Source organism: Colletes latitarsis, chromosome 8 (genome assembly GCF_051014445.1).
Source record: "Colletes latitarsis isolate SP2378_abdomen chromosome 8, iyColLati1, whole genome shotgun sequence".
NCBI classification, from domain to species: Eukaryota; Metazoa; Arthropoda; class Insecta; order Hymenoptera; family Colletidae; genus Colletes; species Colletes latitarsis.
The window spans coordinates 26,405,231-26,423,812 of record NC_135141.1 but is presented as its reverse complement, the minus strand read 5'-3'; the positions used below and the strand labels follow the sequence as shown (position 1 = coordinate 26,423,812).

At 37.7% G+C, this 18,582-nt stretch overlaps 4 protein-coding genes across 14 annotated transcripts in view; 1 reads left to right on the top strand and 3 right to left on the bottom strand.

Moving 5' to 3' along the window:
* Nucleotides 1–5,907, bottom strand: part of Nmo (serine/threonine-protein kinase nemo) — a 212,534-nt gene extending 206,627 nt beyond the window's left edge. For 6 of the 7 annotated variants that reach the window (XM_076771832.1, XM_076771836.1, XM_076771835.1 and 3 more), the window contains exon 1: nt 4,182–5,907. In XM_076771832.1, coding sequence (XP_076627947.1) covers nt 4,182–4,459 — 278 coding nt within the window. In that variant the 5' untranslated portion in view covers nt 4,460–5,907. Of the gene's footprint in view, nt 1–1,009; nt 1,257–4,181 lie in introns of those variants that run through there. The other variant, XM_076771838.1, reaches the window with a different exon arrangement.
* A 716-nt stretch (nt 5,908–6,623) lies between these two features.
* On the bottom strand, nt 6,624–13,150 carry LOC143345078 (ubiquitin-protein ligase E3B). Of its 3 annotated transcripts, none has more exons than XM_076771844.1 (16): nt 12,736–13,150; nt 12,324–12,473; nt 11,892–12,219; nt 11,578–11,766; nt 11,314–11,505; nt 11,048–11,237; nt 10,736–10,975; nt 10,494–10,665; nt 10,301–10,419; nt 10,060–10,194; nt 9,790–9,988; nt 9,422–9,722; nt 8,963–9,355; nt 8,729–8,893; nt 8,544–8,655; nt 6,624–8,451 (listed from the first exon to the last, which is right to left on the bottom strand). In XM_076771844.1, the coding sequence occupies exons 1-16, from the start codon at nt 12,882–12,884 to the stop codon at nt 8,279–8,281; spliced, it is 3,207 nt and encodes a 1,068-aa protein (XP_076627959.1). In that variant the 5' UTR covers nt 12,885–13,150; the 3' UTR covers nt 6,624–8,278. The 3 variants fall into 3 exon arrangements, with proteins under 3 accessions (XP_076627959.1, XP_076627960.1, XP_076627961.1); XM_076771845.1 differs by having other exon boundaries at nt 10,060–10,188; XM_076771846.1 differs by having other exon boundaries at nt 10,060–10,179.
* Nucleotides 13,151–13,245: 95 nt separating this feature from the next.
* On the top strand, nt 13,246–18,567 carry LOC143345084 (selenoprotein M-like). Of its 3 annotated transcripts, XM_076771859.1 has the most exons (6): nt 13,274–13,394; nt 16,222–16,334; nt 16,882–16,990; nt 17,094–17,164; nt 17,565–17,634; nt 17,693–18,567. In XM_076771859.1, exons 2-6 carry the CDS (start codon nt 16,309–16,311, stop codon nt 17,792–17,794), a joined length of 378 nt encoding a protein of 125 aa, XP_076627974.1. In that variant the 5' UTR covers nt 13,274–13,394; nt 16,222–16,308; the 3' UTR covers nt 17,795–18,567. The 3 variants fall into 3 exon arrangements, with proteins under 3 accessions (XP_076627976.1, XP_076627974.1, XP_076627975.1); XM_076771861.1 differs by lacking the exon at nt 16,222–16,334 and having other exon boundaries at nt 13,246–13,394; XM_076771860.1 differs by lacking the exon at nt 13,274–13,394 and having other exon boundaries at nt 16,263–16,344.
* On the bottom strand, nt 13,424–16,511 carry Prp19 (pre-mRNA processing factor 19). The gene is made up of 8 exons (XM_076771847.1): nt 16,479–16,511; nt 16,120–16,269; nt 15,768–16,045; nt 15,500–15,694; nt 15,094–15,249; nt 14,787–15,017; nt 14,371–14,711; nt 13,424–14,284 (listed from the first exon to the last, which is right to left on the bottom strand). The coding sequence occupies exons 1-8, from the start codon at nt 16,495–16,497 to the stop codon at nt 14,140–14,142; spliced, it is 1,515 nt and encodes a 504-aa protein (XP_076627962.1). The 5' UTR covers nt 16,498–16,511; the 3' UTR covers nt 13,424–14,139.
* Nucleotides 18,568–18,582: the final 15 nt, after the last annotated feature.

The following is an 18,582-nucleotide window of genomic DNA, read 5'->3' as shown; positions in this document are numbered from 1 at the left end:
ATGTAAACGAAATTCCTGGAAAAATAATAGCGATCGAATTTTAGTTCGATGTTTTAAAAACTTCGTTTAAATACCATTAAAGGTTCTAATATATCTGAGTTTGTGCAAAATTCGAAATTTTATTCCATCTGATGCGGAATGAGCTATCTGCAATCTGGTCACGATTCCTCTTTATCTCGAAATGCCACGGTCGTCATGGCAACCCTCCTACTCCGACGCCATTGCATCCCTATACTTCCAACCCTCTGAAAACCGCTGACGAGTCGTATACATTTCCCGCGCTTTTTTATACGTAATTTCTATGGCTTCTAACTATGGAACGACTCCTCCGAAACAATAAAACCTGAAAGATATCGCAAAAATCAGACGGGGGACACTGAAAATTTTCGTAAAATTCGATCGAACCGTCACGACCGACAGTTTGAGGTTAGAGGATTATAGAACGCGTACGTACAGCGAGGATTTAGAAAAAGAGGCGAAAATTGGATAAAAAATTTGGCAAACACGTAGATGGATTGTGACACTGAGAGCGTGTCAGACAATTTCGAGTATTTTAGGCACTCGTCGAACGTGAAATTGTTGAACAATGTTTGAACATGGAATCGACACGTGCTGCGTTTAACGAGGAATTAAACGCTTTGTTTGCTGAGAAAACAAATCAATATCAGCGGATACGAATCGATGTTTTTATCGCGTCGTACGACGCAGACGAACGAGTAAATAGAAAATTATTGATCTTAAAAACCGAATTCACCGCCGAGTGACATTTATACGATAAAAAAAGCGAACAAATTTAACGAACAATGCTTTACGCTACACGTTTAAAATTCGTTCGAACTGCTGAAAAAGAAACGATCTGTTGGCGATCCTTGATCGATAAATGCAAAAATATTTTGTATTTAGTACTTTTTCAAAGAAAATATTTCATTACGATAGTAGATTTCAATATTAAGTTAAGAGTAACAAAGTAAAGTTAGAGAATGAATACATAAAAGAGATAGATACGTACATAACCTATACGCCGTCCGAGAATCAACGCAACACGAGGAAGTATTCATTTCCACACGGTCCTCGGAAAGCTAGCGAGACTCAGGAAACGTCCAACTTGTTCCTTCGATCCTTATTCGTGTACGCCGAGCAGAACTTCGTAGTTATCGCAGTGTCATCGAGAGTTATCGCGATAGAAAGTACTTTCGTCGTTTGTTTAAGCACAATTCATTATTTCGTCGAGCAACAATCACACTGGCACAGCCATTAAACGCATCCCATAACCATTGGTGCCATATCGTTAAACACACAACCATAAAACGAAAAATATTACTACTCTACAATGGTGAACGCAAATGTCCCCAAATTGACAATGAACTGAACGTAGGAACGAAATCCGTCGTTCGTCCAGTTCAGGCAAGCTAACGGTAATTATACCGACCGTGGGTCAGGCCAGAATTATCGCCTCGTCCTTAAATTACCGTCATTTTATATCGTGGCCCATATTCTACAAAAATCCACTGAAACCTTGTCCCTCTGCAGGCCAGGTAGATCCGTGGAAGCGAAAACAAAAGGAACCGGACAGTTTCCATTGTGTCTAATCCTCTGGTGCATTTTTCCCGCTCGACAAAGGCGACGTAGGAAATATCTTGCGAACGCGCCGTTTTAAAAACACGCTCGGATCTAGGGAATTTCTGTACCGGGCTACGTTCGAACAACCAACGGTCACAACGATTCGGGAAAATCGGTACGTCACGCTGAAATCCTCGTATGTAAATGACCCGGTGACGTTTTCGACTCTCGGCGATATATTTCACTCGCGTAATCCGGGGTTATCTTACGATTCTAGTTAACTTTATTCTGTTTATGTGCACGAGCAATTTATAGCGTGTTCCGGTCGACTCGTAATTTTCCTCGACTTCTCTATTTTAGTGGTCGGCTTTCGGTGCTGCGTTACTGCGATTGCGAGAATCAGTCGGAGATTAAACAGTACACCGTGTGACACGCAAGACCCACGAACCTCTGACACGTAGCGTGTTTCTCGTTTGACCTTATCCGGTAAACAAAGAAATTCCCCCTACCGACCGTCGTATTCCCGACAAGCTTTATTTCTTTCCCGCTGAATTCGAAAGAGGACGCGATGACCTATCGAGGTAAGTAACGAACGCGTCTCGGCGCGAACGTAGATATTTTTTTCCAAGTATCGAAACACGTCCTTGACGACAGAATCGAGTGTTTTCGTTCCAACAAGGAAAGTCTACAAACACCGGATAAATGCTTTTTAGACGAAACCGAGAACAAACTGTCGAAACCAATGAATATAAGCACGACGTTCACTGCCCATACAATTTTTTGAGGTTATGAATTTAGATCGTATTTCTATTCGCTGGAAACGTAAAAGGACATTTCAGACTGAACTTTATACTTAAAAATCTGAGCTCTTTGCGTCGGTATTTTTATATCAAACGTAAATCTTGAACCTTTCCTTGCAGCGGTCCCGAGGGAACATTTTTGTCAGAAGCATACGCTGATTTCAAGCTCGCTTATTTAGAAATATAACCATTTGCGAGACTCAAGGCGAGTTACGAGCAAGCTGTGCTCGGAAAGATGTGGCAATTGAATTGGTTTAAGGAGCTCGTTTGATTAACGGCAATGGGGGGACGTGTAATTTTAGTATCCATTCGTTGGGCCGAGAACCATGGACTCTTCCGTGGTCGGGAAAAAAAATCGAGGCGGACCAGCGTTTAAAACACTGTATTAGTGGTAGGTGCCCTTGACAACGGGAAGCAAACTCTTCGCGCGTAAACAGAAACTCCAGTGCCAGCGGTATTTGCGAAAGAATTAACCTCGCCAAAACGCGAGACCGTGTTTACCCAAACGCGCGCTGACCGCGCAGAGATTTAAATAAAATAAGGAAAAATAGTACTCGATATGAAGTGGGTACGCATTAACCTATTAAAGTAACGAATTTTCTTCTTTTAATGATTCTGGATGTGGTCGTAACGAAACAATGTTTTTCGCAGGTACTTGGATGGATTGAATACCTGTTCACAGCTGTTTTAGCTACTTAAAAATAGATTAAATCATGTTTCAACATGCTCGGTGTGGTAATTGCCAAATTATTACAGTTTGTATAGCGTAAAATATCGACGTAACGGACGATGAAAAATTTCATGTTTCTGTAATTGCAGCGGACGTAAATGGAATTTTTCGCGTATCGCAAACCAGTCGGGAACTAATGAGACGGAACGAGTGCCCATAATTCTGCGGTGACGCTGCGGAATTCTTCGAAATCGAATACGAAGGTAATTTGTCGAATACCGAGAGACGGAATTATCAATACCGTTCCGAAATCATCTCGAACCGCGGAACACGAAAAAGCACTAAACCTGACATTTATTTTATAACATTCTACAATTGAAATACTTATTAATTTCTGGAAACTTTTGTCTAAATAGAAACCCGCTTATTTCAAACGGGAATTAAACGTATCTAGAAATAAAATTTAATGGTGCACAGCGTGCTACTTAATGGTACATAAATCAAGGAAACAACTTCGCGCGACAATACGTCATCCTATTCGCAGCGCGGTGCAAGAAACTATAGCGTGGATGCACACGGCAAAAAGAGTTGGGGTGTAGCAAAGGGTGTGGGGAGAGACAAAGATTTATACCACTGCTTATCGAACTCACAAATTACTCGGACCGAGAAAAAGGCAACGATTTATGCTCACGCCAAGAAGGAAAGTGCGTTTACTCTCTAGCGAATCCGTAGAGCTCTCGTTTAACGCGCAGCGAACGTGGAAAGTTTCGTTAATTGGTCGAGCGTCCTTTCCAGGGATAAAAATGTTTAGAAAATTTCTCGGGTTTGCGTGTTTCGAACTACAAGGTTATTCGACGAACAAACGGTACATGTGCTTCCCACAAAGATTATCAGTAGTTTGATATATCAAAAAATTATTTTCTTACAGAGAGCTGATTACGTACTTTCTACAATAAAGAACAGATCCGAATGATTTCTCATATCTTAACGCCATTATCGACGTATCGATAGATGATAGATAACTGTTAGTGGCATCCGTGGGTGACACCTGACACATCGGTTTTTACTGTGTCAACTTTTTTCCGGAGTTGTCCGGTCGTAGAAATGGCTGGAGGTAAACAAACGATATCGTCGAGCATGCAATTACTCACCAGACGACGCCGAAGGCACCGTATCCGATGGGTCTGTCGGGCTGAACGGGATCCTGGGCTGGCGGCGGTGGCGGGGGCGCAGGAGCGGCGGGATGGTAGTAGGTGGGGGGTGCCTGGGCCGCAGCCGCAGCCGCGGCCGCTGCAGCGAGGACCGCTTGCCCCGGGTGGGCCCCCGTTGTCCCGCCGCCGCCTGTCGCCCCCGCCCCACCCCCCTGCATCAGGGACATAGACACGCTCATGGACACCCGCGAGTGCCGGCTGGGCCCAACTACTGCCATCAAAGCTCTCCTCTCTCCCTACGGGCCACCCTCCTCAACCCTTTCCTGATTCACCGCCACCGCCACCGCCAAGGCCCCCGCTGCTTCAGGGAACCCGGGACACGCCTCCTCTTCTCGCTGCTGCTTTCCGTTTCTATTTTTTCCGATCACTCTTTCACCTTTCGCGGGCTTCACTTCGATCTCGTTATCGTCACCCGTGGCGGAACAAGCACGTGACACTGACACAAAACTTCGTCGAGGTCGTTTCCTTTCTTCTTCACCGCTCGATCGACGAGAACATTTGTCCAGGACGAGCGAGCTTTATGATCATCGACGTTTATCGATGATCGTCGTACCGTAGCTTTCCCCGCAATCGCTGCTAACAGGCCTTGTAGATTCGTCGCACCGTATTACACGGAAAGTGTGGTCCTTCACAGGTCGAACGATGCGAATGTTGCAGTTGATTCCATGGTGTGGTTCGAGAGCACAAGGTATCCGTTGCGTCCTGGAACGATTGGAGCGTAGAGTGTCGATTAAAATTCGGAGCAACGGAGTTCCGTGTGAATAATTAATCGCGTTTCGTGGTTACTCGTTCGACGCGAACTTTGCGTTTCGAATGACGCGCGCTTTTCGAGACGGCGGGAAATAGTGGGACGAGGGGGTTTCGTGACACCACGCTCGAACACAGCAGCGACTGCGGTCGCGTCCTTTATCGCGACTACGACGAAAGCGATAATGCACGGAGGTTAACACTCGAGAAAGAGTCGATGTCCTCGTGCACGTTTTCTCGATACCGTTGATGGTAGACTGGACGTTGCGTGTCAGACGTTTCTCTTCGGAAGCGTCGAGAAAGGAACGAACACGGTCGTCGGTTCCTTGAATCGTTTAGTGCTCGATACTCTTATCGAGACAAAAGGTGTCCTCGATGCGCGAGTGTCATGAGCCACGGGCGCAGGTGCGTTGAAAATACGCGCCACGTTTTTTTTCGCGTAGTCACTGGATCCACGGGTGACGACGCTTAGGTTATGTTTGACACACGCACGCTATCCGTTCTCCCTCTTCCCGTCAGTTACGCTCAGCTGGCCTCATAACGTTGCGTTCGGAGGGACGGAGGTGGAAAGGGGGCGGTGCTTGTCCATAAGAAACACAGTAGCACGAAACAGAGAAAGGAACGAGAGAACACTGAAAGGCTCGGTCGAGTCCTCGATGGCCACAGCGATTCCGGCTTAGGAACCAAATTATTCGACGGTTCGCAAACGACCGATAAATTTCTCTCACTGTCCGGGTCCTGCGGCCGAGCCAGACACTGCCACTTCGTACAGATCAAGCACGCACACACAACACGAAAACACGCGCGCGCGCACACACAAGCGAGAGAGGGAGGGAAAGAGAAAAAAGGAGTCTCTCGCGTAGCCGCGATGGAGGGATCGTCGCGGTACGAACCAAACACACGTCTTGTCGCAGCCAAGGCTTGCTGGCCACTAGCCGAGGGGGAAGGTGAACGCCGTCGACAGCGCCAGCTGCTCACAAAGAGGGTCACGTGACCTGCGTATTGACTCAATGCGCAGCCAAACCAGCGATTCATGCGTCCTCTTCGCAAATATGAGTAGAAATGATATCCAACGATTATTCTTTTGTGTTTATTAATTTCTTACTTAGTTTCAATAAGAATAGATTCTGTGAACGAACGAGATATACGCAACTATTATTACTGTAAGTGCTGCATTGATAACATACCACGAAAAGATTTAAATACTTACCAGACCATTCTCAGCAATTTCTGAGATCAGAACTTATCTGACTTCTTTAACTTCGTCTCCTTTGATCGTGAAATCAGCTGATTCGTTAGGGGTAATAAAGTAAACGTTTAAGAGAGCTTCGTACAGTCGAACGTGTATATTTACATGATTATTGTAGATCGTCATCGAACGTATTAAATTAAAAAATTCATCGCTCTTCCCTATTGCATCGCGGCACATACACACTCATAAAAAATGCTACGAATAATATAAATTAGCCATATACGTGGCTTTTATTGTTGGTACGATTGTAAGAAAAAATCGATTGCATTTTTACAAATCTTTGCATTGCGTTTGTTATATTTACGTACGATTGAATTTATGTACCAAATGAAAATAGTGGGATACGTTAATAAAAACAGGTCTCGGAAGAAAACTCGTCGGTCTTATCTTACAACCGTAACAGTTTTATTTGACATTTTATTGCATATATCCATGTTTGTATCAATATCCACATTTATCATATACATGTATCGTTTCGGTGATAAGTATACCCATAAAGGAGAGTATTATCTGGTTTTTTTTTTTTCGTTCAATCGTACACATATTTGCGAGGCATGTATTCACAATTAACATTACGAGTGTAGTAAATCCGATAAAATTCTGATCGAAAGTAACAAAGGCCAAAATTATTCTGTTCGTACCTTTTGCTTTCTGTACATAATGAAAAATAATTTTTCTTTCTTTCTAACAATCACATTGTGCACGTTAACGAACTAGTTGGTACGCGATTAAACCTATTTCTTTCTTATAATTTATTTCTATCCGTCTAGAAACGCCCGTTAATTACTCTTGTTCGATATAGACACAATCTGTGAATACAGGCCTGAAAACTTACAATACGATCGTGTAGGAAAATATGAAAAGGTTTACATCTCAAATCATCTCTTCTCACATTAAATAGGCTTCTATCTTTGGTCTGACCGAATTCCCTTCGACAATATTCTCCAGTCATCTGCCGAAATTACGCGTGGACTGCGTGAAAAATAAATTCCACTCTATCATTCGTTATTCCTCGCTCTATTGCAGATAACACGGTCCTTGTGCTCCCTTTTGTCGTTCGTATCCACTAGATTCATATAAAGACCACAGACACGATAAAATTACAAGAAATTCAGCTTGAAACACTCAAGTAGGAGAACAATCATCACAACTCGTTCGATCCGAAGAAACTGACATTAAAGTTTGCACGACAGGGGGGTTTAAACATACGAGCGTCCAATGATACACTATATACGCATATATTTCCACACAGATCATAGTTCTCTTTTACACATCCTTTCATAAATTTGTACAAAATTTTGAGAAAATAGCTCTCCTTAAAATGGAGCCTCGACTTTCCAGTAATTCGAACATCTTTAGAAATTTGTGAATCTTTGTCTTTTTTTTTGTTATTGTTCACTGGGCACCAATGAGCACGGACATTTAACGTTCACTTCGTGTGTTTACTGCTGTCTTTAATTGTCTAACATTAACCCATGGTACTATGAACTAACAAGCGCGCAAGTATTAGTAATATTAAGCTCATGAGGTATAGTGTGCTTTACACCATAAGTAATCTATCCATTTGGCGAGAGAGTGTATTAAAATAAAAATTGAAAACGGAGCGAGACGAATAGGTTTAAATTAACGGATACGTACACCCGTAATTGTGCATGGAAAAACCAAATCTTATCAAAATATCAACAAGTACAAAATATTGGTTCGTATTTTGCATTAACCGTAAATTAAAATTTAGTTGAACCAAATTTATTCGTGAGTATATCAACAATCTCTAGAGAAGGTAACGAAAGCGATAACTTTGCCACTTCGTACGTATAATATCTGATAAAATTTATGCGAATCTTCGACTTGATTCGCGACAGTTCTTTTTTTAAATTTTGTACAGATAATGTATACGAATTGTCAATTCGTTCAGTTCAAAGTCTGCGGTATCACTGAAAACACCTTGCCGGACACCACTGAATCACTTTGTATAAATTTTCGTTAGGTATTATTGAGCGACGATACCATTCTGGCACACCGTTAAATCGGTTATAAATTAAGAAAGCTCGAAGCCTGTGTTACTAGTGACAGCGTAACGCAGCTTCTCGCGCAATGTACTTTTCTTTTGGTAATTTGGTAATTTAAGGAGATTGAAACACGTGGACGATGTGGGCAAACGATTCTGCGGATCCTTTTTACGAATCGTAAAGAACCCCCTTATAACACTACCTGATATAAAAAGAAAACAATTCGCGCACATATAAATCAATATAATACACAGGAAATATGTGATTATTTAAATAACATGTACACTTTCATACCGATTGTATCACCCGTATCTTCGTCGTCGCCAACCTCTACGCAACGAATCGAGAACGGTGGCTCTAAGTGTGCAAAACCCAACAGTGGTGATTTTGAGCAGCTTGTAACAAACTATGAAGTAATATAAACATAAAGGCAATACTGATGATTATTCGATCGTAATATTGCTTTAGGAATAATATACCTTTAGGAATAAGCCCCGTTCCTCTTCTGAAAAATCTTTCTCCAAAATATCCCACAACCAGCATACAACACGATGACTGTCATGAAAACCACCGTAATATTGCGTGTGTTTCCGTAAATCCCGTAAATCCAACGGAACGTTATCGCCCGATATTAATCTTTGCAACTAAAAAGAAAAATATTTTAGACAATATTTTTTACTTAACATTATAGCTCTAACGAACTCTCATCTTACCTCTGGAGTTGAAAATAACGCCAACCACTCAAGATTAATGATAGAACGGAACCCCCTAATGAAAGCAGTCGTCTGATCTTTTATTTGCATATGCATTCTGAAGTGGGCCATTAAGTGTATATAATTAATTTTTTTCTCGTTGGTGACCGGCACCGCTCGTCCTCCAGGAACCAACTCGTGTGTGACTAATTTACCTAAAACGTCTTCGTCAAGGGAGAAAGTTAATTCTAACTGTCTGACATCGCCCTTATAATGCTTTACAAGAGTAAGACTTCGGTATAAGTCCCGATCTAAAGACGCCAATTCGTCCAGCCAGCTGTACAATGCTCCTCCAGTTTGCCCAGAAAATTGGGAAACAAAGAAGGATGCGAAAGGTACATCTACAACGATACCCTAAAACACATGTAATGTGTAATATCGAGTAATCGTTTATTCGAGAATTATCGAATAATCACTCACTTCGTAGACCGCTTTACCCAACATACGACCAACAAACTCAAACAGTTGCAAGTGATTATCTTGCATAGAGGATGTGGGAGATGGATAAAGTCGATTTTCACTAGTAGCTTTAAATAAATTTAAAGATGGATCGAAAACTTTCTTTATTGTCTCCTCTAAGAATTCTTTAAATACTCCATCTTGATCGATACCAGCTTCGGCTAAACCTTGCTCGTTTACGAAACGAACTCTGATCACACCTTTAAGCGCTTGAGAAGGTAACATGGCAAGTTGACGATATCCGTCCTCTACTATACGTGTCCTACAAAATATTTACATCCTGATTTTTACATAACGTTTCCAACGAAAGTAATAATTAGTGCAAGTACCTATGAACAACGATAAGCGTTGTCGGTGTACTATTGCAAGCACTTTCGGTTAAACCCAGTACTGCTTTCTCGTTAGCCACGTGCTTACGAAACAGTACCACGCGTTCCGAGTGAGGAATAACATGAGGCATTTTGGAAAGAAGAAGAGCCGCACCGCGTCTACCCTTCTCCAAGTCTGCAAGAAAACCAGACACTCGAACTTCCTGTTGTGCGAGCGTTTCAATTTTAAAATCGTGTCGCACAGTCTGTAAAGTATTTAGGTCAAAGTACTTAACTTCGCCAACCAATGCCCATCCGGACAAAACATCCGTCTACAATCCCGTCGATAGATTGCCATTAAAAGTGTGTGAAGAGAGGTGAACAAAGGATTATTAGGAACCGATTTCAGGTCTGGAACATCTAAAACTTCAGTACATAGCTAAACCGTTTATCATTCATAAATGTGTGCAGAAACAAGAAACAATTTCAAATTCGATGCAAATAAACATAATGAAAAGGTTGAAATACGCACCAAACAAGTTATTCAAAACTGCCTTGTACAAAAACTGATTTAAAAAATATGATATCGTTACAAAATCGCTAAGCTTGAACGGTTCTTGCTGTTCGTACATTTCCATATCATCTAAAATTCTGAAAAAGAAACAATGGTAATAATGTGACTGACACCGTTGGATACTTGTTCAAATATGTTTTTATGAACTCACGTAACGTAGTGCGTCATACAATCAGAAAATAATATCAACATTTGAAATTCAGGTGCTGTACATTTTGTATTTGCAGCTAAATGGTCTAAAAATGCCTTCAAACCACAATATGGACCCAATGTTCCCAAGAATAAATACATGTGGTATAAAATTTTATCTTGATAGCATAAACCTGTTACAAACGAATACGTAGATACTAATGTTTTCAAAGTTATTTATATACGTATGTAGTATGTACATACCAGTTAGTATCTCCATCTTCATCTGTGTAAGTGTATGTAAAGCAATTTGATAAAGAGAACAAATTAAGGATATTCTAGTAGTTTCTGGGCTTCCCAATTTCCTGTAATTTTTAGTATTATTATTTCTATTTGTACGTGCTTCCAGAAACGCCCTTCGAAAAATGTTAGTACCAACAGATGTGCCCTGTTGCTCTAACGACGGAGGTATCTCTTTCTCTATAAGTTCTGTTAATGGTTGACCTAATACAAAATTACCGATTTATTTTAACACTAAAACAGACATCTTTAAAAGATTAAAGTATTTAATTTTACCAATTAATTGTGCAACTATTCTTCCCGTCCATAAACATGCTAATTGTGTTTTTACATATGGAATAGGTTCTTGCAAAGTTGTGTCAACCTTTAGGGCAAGCCACCCCAAAATAGGGTGCCAATGTGTTAAATTACTTTGTTTTGCAACTACGTATTGTTGACACGCTTCCAACATTTTTGTTACAACAAACTATAACATTTTATAAAAAGTTACAATTGATTTTATAAACTACATAAAAATTACGTTCTCCATAATAAATCTGTACCGTAAAAGAAGGAAAATATAGCTCTCTCAGTACTTCCTCTCTTTCAATATTAGCCAATTGTATTAAATTGGCTAGTAAGCACAATGCATAGCTACCTTCTAAAGCATTAAAAACTATTCTCAAATTTTGCTCCAAATTTAACAACTCCAAACTTCGCGCAAACAAATTGCAAGTAATAAAGGATGAACTACACTAGAAATATATTATAAAAATCAATATGTAATGTAAGATGAAATTTGTATTAAAATATTCTTTTCAACGTACCACAGATGATATACTATTTAGATGATAGACCAAAGCAGGTACACTAAAAATGTTAATTAAAAATAGAGATACCAATTTGTCTGACATTTGAGAAGAAATTAGGGGCCCCAATGCCAATGTAACTACTGCTGAAAGTGCAATTGGTTTCAAAGCAATTTCCACCCTACCCAATCCCTTTAATAAAAAAGCCTAAAACAAAAAGGATAAGTTAGGAAATAAAACATTAACTTTCTCCTATTAAAAAAAATGCAACTTATTTCTCAAAGAAAAGAGCAGCATTCTCTTGGAAGAACTGTTATTAACAAGATAATCACCTGCATAATGGGATAGAACCCATTATTGACTAGGTGGCCCATTATATTTGCACAGAGCTGATTCATGCCAACCCTTAGTTTCTCCATACCCCCTACTTTCAAAATTGCCCATGTTCTTGACGATGTAAAACTAACTAACATGTGCAACCTCAAATGGATGGATATATGATCGCAAACTCTTTCTGGTTTAAGATTCTCTAAACCAGTTAGACAATAAAGTAATAATGTTTTCATTTGCATTATCCATGATTTGTAGTGATCTTTGTTCAGTACAAGTCCCACGTACGAAGTCTCTGGAGACTCTGAATCAAGAGTCCACACTAAATATCTAAAACATTATTTTCTGTCACTGGTTTTGTTGCTTTTTATAATTTTTGATTATTTTGTTCGTATACGTAAGAAATTGTACTATGCACTCTTGTATGTACATACCTACATAATTTTTCTATTCTTTCTTGATCCCTTTCTTTTTTATATACATACAAAAATTTAGAAATAATCTTGTACATGTGCAAAGCAGGTTTCAGTTCTATATTAGTATCTGTGCCACCATCGTTGAGAAAATTTGTATCAAATTCTTCTCTGAAAATAATATACTTTGTTTAAGTATATTAAATTTATAGTAACTCAAACACTTTGCAATAAAACAATACAAGTTCGAAGTATTTCGACAGTCCGATAAAAAATTGACGAGAGTGTAAATAAATAATTATTAGCAATCGATTAACGATAAAAGTGCTTTGTTTACAATAAACAATAAATAATTGATGCATCGTATACATGTATGTAAGTATCATATGAGAGGAACAGGGGCATAAACGTGATTCAATAACAGAAAACTCACAATATTCTTTTACGGGTCAACCATCCTCTAACATAAGCTTGAATTAAGGTGACAGCAGCTTCTCTATCTTTCTCGTGAGCTCTTTCCTCTCTAGCAGCCTTCGTTTGTTGAAGGAAGCTGTCTTTTGACGACTCCTCGGCTTTAAACATCCTGGATTTACCGCGAGTGCCCGCTAAGCACTAAATTATGCTAATGGCAAAACATTGTCAGCTGGTCATCCGTGGTTACTAGTTGATACCGTGATTCAACCACCCACTAGAAAATCATCCTTTACAGTAGTGTATGTCACGTTGATTTCATTCGAGAAATAATCACTCTAACCGATCGGCAGCGATTGCCACTCGCCACGCGTTTCTCACTGTCACATAATCCGCGTATACCACCGAATGACAGCCAACTACGACGGCCATTGTTATTAATTTGATTCGAGGCTGGATATTGAGGACAAAGGATATTAGGTTAGGTTAAAAAGCACGTGACTAGTGGCGCCATAAGATCAACGAAGTAAATTATCGAATTCAATTCTTATGGTGTGCTTCACTTTTTGTGCTCGATGTCGACGAATTTAGAATTTTATTAAACGTACGTAGATTATAAGACAGTGGAATAAATCAGTTTCATTTTTCTACTCGGAACAAATTGTATTTCAGTTTTGAAAGGTATGTAGTCTGAGTAGAGTTATACGACGCTCAAGAAACTTTGTAATACATTTTTTTTTTTTTCATAAAAATAATTGCTTATATAGTGTTGATTTTATAATACCATGTACTGCTATTTGACATTTGTACTTTGTTTTACAAGGTATCGGAAACGAAATCATTAACGATTAACGACATCCATACGCTTAAACTTCATAAATCTTTTCATGCACGGAATAAATGTAATGTCTATTTGGTAGCTTTCTGTAGAATTTCAAGACATTTAAGGTTAAACAAATTTATAAAACATTATCGTTATGCTAGGAATTTGAAGTCTAATCTTAAGATCGGACTAAGAAATCTTGAAAATGAGTGTAACACTTTAGTTATCAATATCTTTCAGTCACTCGTTTTGGTGTAAGAATTAAATGTGTAAGATTTTAACAAGCGAATAAATCTAATTTTTCGACCAAAATAGATAGCCTAAAAATAGTATTAGTATCCGCAAGGATATTTTAATTTCTAAGGCTTATGATCTCTTAACAAATATCTACAAAAGACACGCACAAATCCATTCATTGCAATGTTACTTGCTCATCATCATTTTTGTCTAAAATTCTTTTAAAGAATTCGTAAGTGAAAATATTAAATCTGAATCAAATAATTTTCTTGATAAAAGCATTTGTCATAGTCATTTGTAATAAACTTATAGTACAAGTTCTAATTTAAATTGTTCTTAAATTAATGTGCTTTTGTTACTATGTATTCAAGGTAGTCCATAAAGTTTTAATGTTCTGTCCATACTAGTAGAAGCTATGTACTGTGCATGTTTTCCGAAACGAACACCGGTTGCAGCAGCTGTGTGATCATTAAGAACTTTCAGTTCTTGCCATTGTTTGCACAAGTATACCCTGAAAACGAATTAAATGAAAATAAATAAAAAAAAAAAATTACTACGCAGTTGCAACGCAACACGTTTTTTAAGTAAAATTCTTACCTCACGTCTGTGCCAGCTACTGCTAGATATGTTCCACTTTGATCAAAGCAAATATCTTTGACTTCATACGACTCTTCTAATTGAAGTGTTTTAAAATTCTTCAATTTACGCAAATCCCAAAGTTTTACGCATGAATCCTCAGCGGCTGTAGCTAAGTAATAACCATTTTCGGAGAAACTAATCGCCGTAATTGGTCCCGAATGACCCGGGAAATTAGCTACATTTGACTGCTCTTTCAAATCCCAAATTTTCACTTGAGAATCTGCAGTACCAGTACCGAAAATCAATCCGTCAGGATGAAACTGCGCTGTAGTAAGGGGTTGGCTAACTTGGCCAGCAACCTATTATAAGATAAAGTGTAAAACATGCTCGCTGACTATTTAACATGAGATACTTTTATGGTAAATTGTAGACACCTTAGTTAATAATCTGCCAGTACGTATGTCCGAAAACGCCCAATGCTGATCTAATGACGAACTTAATAAATAATCGCCCGTTGGATGTAAAGATAGTCCAGTTACAGGAGCATCATGAGCCTTCAACAACAGTGTTGTCTGACTAGTTCCGACATTCCATACTCGTATTGTGGTATCAGGTGATGCAGTCATTACTATATCTTCTTCTGGATGATAAATTACACGAGTAACCTAAATAACATTAAAACGGAATTTATAGACATGAAAGGAGTTCACACATATGCAAAAAAATATAAACAATTTATACTTTTTTGGTATGTCCTTTCAGTATTGCAACAACTTGTTCTGTATCTTTATTAAATACTGTAGCATTTTTATCAGCACCACCTGTTAAAATCTTGCTAGTATCTGCACTATGTATATCTAGTGCAAGTATTCCAGGCACACTAGCAGAATGGAGACCCTTAAACAATTAACAATTGAAACAATGTACTCAAAATTTGATTAGACAACTATTAACTCTCCAACCGCGGGGAACGCTCATAGCGCGTTTCGCGAGTCGCTATTTCTACGTTGAATCTATTTCAAATTCTTCTGATACTTCCGCCACGATCGTCGAGTCTCAACTGACGTCGGAGACATTGTCGGAGTCACAGTCTTGGAAGAAAATCGCCCGCGGCTGGAGGGTTAAGGATTATAAAAAGCAATATTACAGGATGAGATGCAAGCGTCTGAAACGCGCGAATACTATCTTGTGGAAGCAAATCTTCAGGAACTGAACGTCCGCGACGTTTTCGTTCCTGAGTGAGCACTGTAGCTCTTTCTTGAAGCTTTTGTATCACATCATCGGTAATACCAGCTTGTTCCATAGGCTGAGCAGCAGTGCCACCAGCTTCAACAGCCACAGCCTGTAGTAAAATAATTTGTTATTTTATGTACTGGAAATAACACATTTATATGATTAGTGTATAATTTTCATACAGGTTGGGGAATAGTAGTAGCTTGAACAATTCCAGCCTGTGGTTTCAAAGTAGCCAAAGCTTCTCTAGCAGCTGTTACTTCTTTTGTCAATCTAGCAATTACACGACATGCTGCATCATGTTGGTACAAAGCATGAGATAATTCTTGACGGGCTGTCTGAAGTTGTTGTCTAAGGGTAAATGAGTGTAACATTACAGCATCCCATTCGTCTTGTAGAATCTTTAAAATAGCTGGAATGGATGTGGCACTTGGTGGTTTAGGCTTAACTATTGGAGTGGCTGTAAAGAAATGAAAACAAATGTTATACAAAGTTGAATAATGCTGAACTAAAAAAGAACATAGAATAACGTACTTTTAATGTCAATAAGTTGATCAATAGTCAACTCCTTTCCAGTAATAGGATCCACCCCATTTTCTGTTACATACTTTTCAATTAAACGTCTTTCAAATATAGAGCCTGATACAGGAGATACGACTGGGTGTTCCGGAACTTCATTAGAAACTGAAAATATATATTTATTTGTCTAAGAGATTGGCGGCAATGCGAAACATGTTGGGTTATGTTTAGTAAGTGCCGGTATGAATCGTAACTTTAATCACGAAAACTAATAGTTTAAATTGAATCTTATTATCTGAGATTACTGATAGAGATTTCGTACAAATATTTATACTTTTAATTAAGAACCACTGATATAAAAACGAAAAACTTACTCGCACAAGAAAGCGCCATTTTCAGACATGGGATACCTGATCACTGCGCATGGTGTTTAAGTCTGAGTCGATTAACTACTATAAATTTCGGTATAAATTTAAATAAGTACGCATAGTACGTTTCAAACAATTGAAAATTCAAACCTATAAGTTAGATTGCAAATATTGAAAAGTGCTTGAACGGCACATTTTATAAACATAATTTATAAAATGGTTGTAATATCGATAAAATAATTTTAATAAGAAATAAATATTTATGGAAAATATCCTTTTATATATTCCTTTAAGGCAACCATACTTTTAATGTACCTATATTGGAAGTATTAAAAATTCCTAATAATTTTTCACAAAAAAAAACAACATTATCGAAAAAACGATGATACATGTGCGACTTCCGTTTTAGTGAAGTAAACATGGCTCCTTCAGTCGGTTGCATCTATTTTCTTGTGCTTATTTTTGCTATTTCAAACGTCAACTCGACGAGTAATTATTATACATCTGCAATAGTCGAGGTACCTAATTTATATATTTTTATTAGAGTAAACTTTAATACGTTGATACGTCATACTTTTATGTTAAATTACAGTAGTTCAAAGTATTAAAAAATATTTCCAGAGCTGCAGTGGATGCAGACTGAATTGGCTTCCAGACGTAAAAAACTTCATCTTCGAGGACTTGCCTAATTAGTATCCTTAATTAGAAATTATTTAAATATCATATATTCTCATAATTCATATAATTGTTTAGCAAATACATATTGTTGGTGGAATATTTACTCTTTTATTTCAAATTTATAAGATTTGTTTGCTTGCCATACAGGACAAGTCAATTATTCTTACATAAGATTCATAATCATACAGTCTACGTGTACTTGATTTTTGAAACCTTCATTCTGTAATTATACCTGAAAATCCATATATGCAGACTATAATAAGATGTTCCATAGTAACAAAATACATGTTTTTTTATCACCCATTAGTTGCATGAATGAGAGTCCCATAAGAAACACATGTTACTCAAATGACTAAAATTGAATATACTATAATATGAAATTTTATTGACATAAATCCTTACAGTATTTTATAGCAATAAAGTTGAATTTAAACATATTCGAGGAGCAGAGCCAGAACTTGTTCTCTTTGATAAAAATAATGAGGTATAGTATAATTGTTCAAAATGCATTACATATTACAAAATAATCTCATATTTTTCAGGAAGTGGAAAGATTACCCTTATCAAAATTAACTAGAGAGGAATGCAATAATTTATTAATATCTAAGGGTTTTACAAAAAAGGCAATAAAGGATGAGATGTAAAAAATAAAATCTATCATAGATACATTCAGTGTCAGAGCAAATAAATATTTGTAATTTTGGGAAATCACTTTACAATGTTTATTAAAGAATGAGGTATGTTGTTAATTATGTCTCCATTATAAACTGATTTATTCTGTTTTGTTAATGAAACTGAAATTGGTAAATCAACTGTCTCCAAATTTTAAAGGTTTATATACATTTTGAGCTGTCTATGCTTTTGAATGTCCAGATTTTATTTTTGAAATTACATTTTATCCTAATATATTAATTAATATTAGTTGAATAAATAGTGTATTTCTGAGTTACAGCAATTTCAAATTTTAGTAAATAATATAATGGAAATAGTAGAATAGATCAAAGTAAAAAGTTTAAAGTACCAAGTTTAGATTTTGATCAGATTTAGCTACAAAGTAAATTTCATGTATTAACAAATTAAGCAAGTGCTATTTCGCTTTAAAATATTAGTTATTATGTTTCACTGATTTTAAATGTTCCAACATTTTAATAAAAAATTTAGATATAATCATTGATGTGGTGTAACATTTAGCTTACTGTAAATAAAAGTAAAATAATTTTCTCTTACAGTAGATTCTAATACAATTGAAACTTATGTAGAGAAGTACCATTTACTTATGCATCTTGTTTGTGATCTGCACAGTATTATTCTTTTTTATTGTAACAAACATTTATTTTTGTAAACATTACAAAAAAAAGAGAAAAACGGAGAAGATTATGTAATAAGAATACTAAGGATTAAGAATAGATTTTTGAAACACCTATGATTTAAA

Coding starts and splice junctions, on each gene's coding strand:
- Prp19 (XM_076771847.1), bottom strand. Junction 15,695..15,767: donor CTACTACTATTCCCCAACCT/GTATGAAAATTA, acceptor ATTTTACTACAG/GCTGTGGCTGTTGAAGCTGG. Junction 14,285..14,370: donor GTAGCTGGCACAGACGTGAG/GTAAGAATTTTA, acceptor ATTCGTTTTCAG/GGTATACTTGTGCAAACAAT.
- LOC143345078 (XM_076771844.1), bottom strand. CDS start 12,884: ATGTTTAAAGCCGAGGAGTCGTCAAAAGACAGCTTCCTTCAACAAACG. Junction 11,238..11,313: donor TATATTTTCCTTCTTTTACG/GTACAGATTTAT, acceptor AAAATGTTATAG/TTTGTTGTAACAAAAATGTT. Junction 10,420..10,493: donor TGTATGACGCACTACGTTAC/GTGAGTTCATAA, acceptor TTTCTTTTTCAG/AATTTTAGATGATATGGAAA.
- LOC143345084 (XM_076771859.1), top strand. CDS start 16,309: ATGCGAAACATGTTGGGTTATGTTTA. Junction 16,335..16,881: donor AACATGTTGGGTTATGTTTA/GTAAGTGCCGGT, acceptor CTTCCGTTTTAG/TGAAGTAAACATGGCTCCTT. Junction 16,991..17,093: donor ATACATCTGCAATAGTCGAG/GTACCTAATTTA, acceptor AAATATTTCCAG/AGCTGCAGTGGATGCAGACT.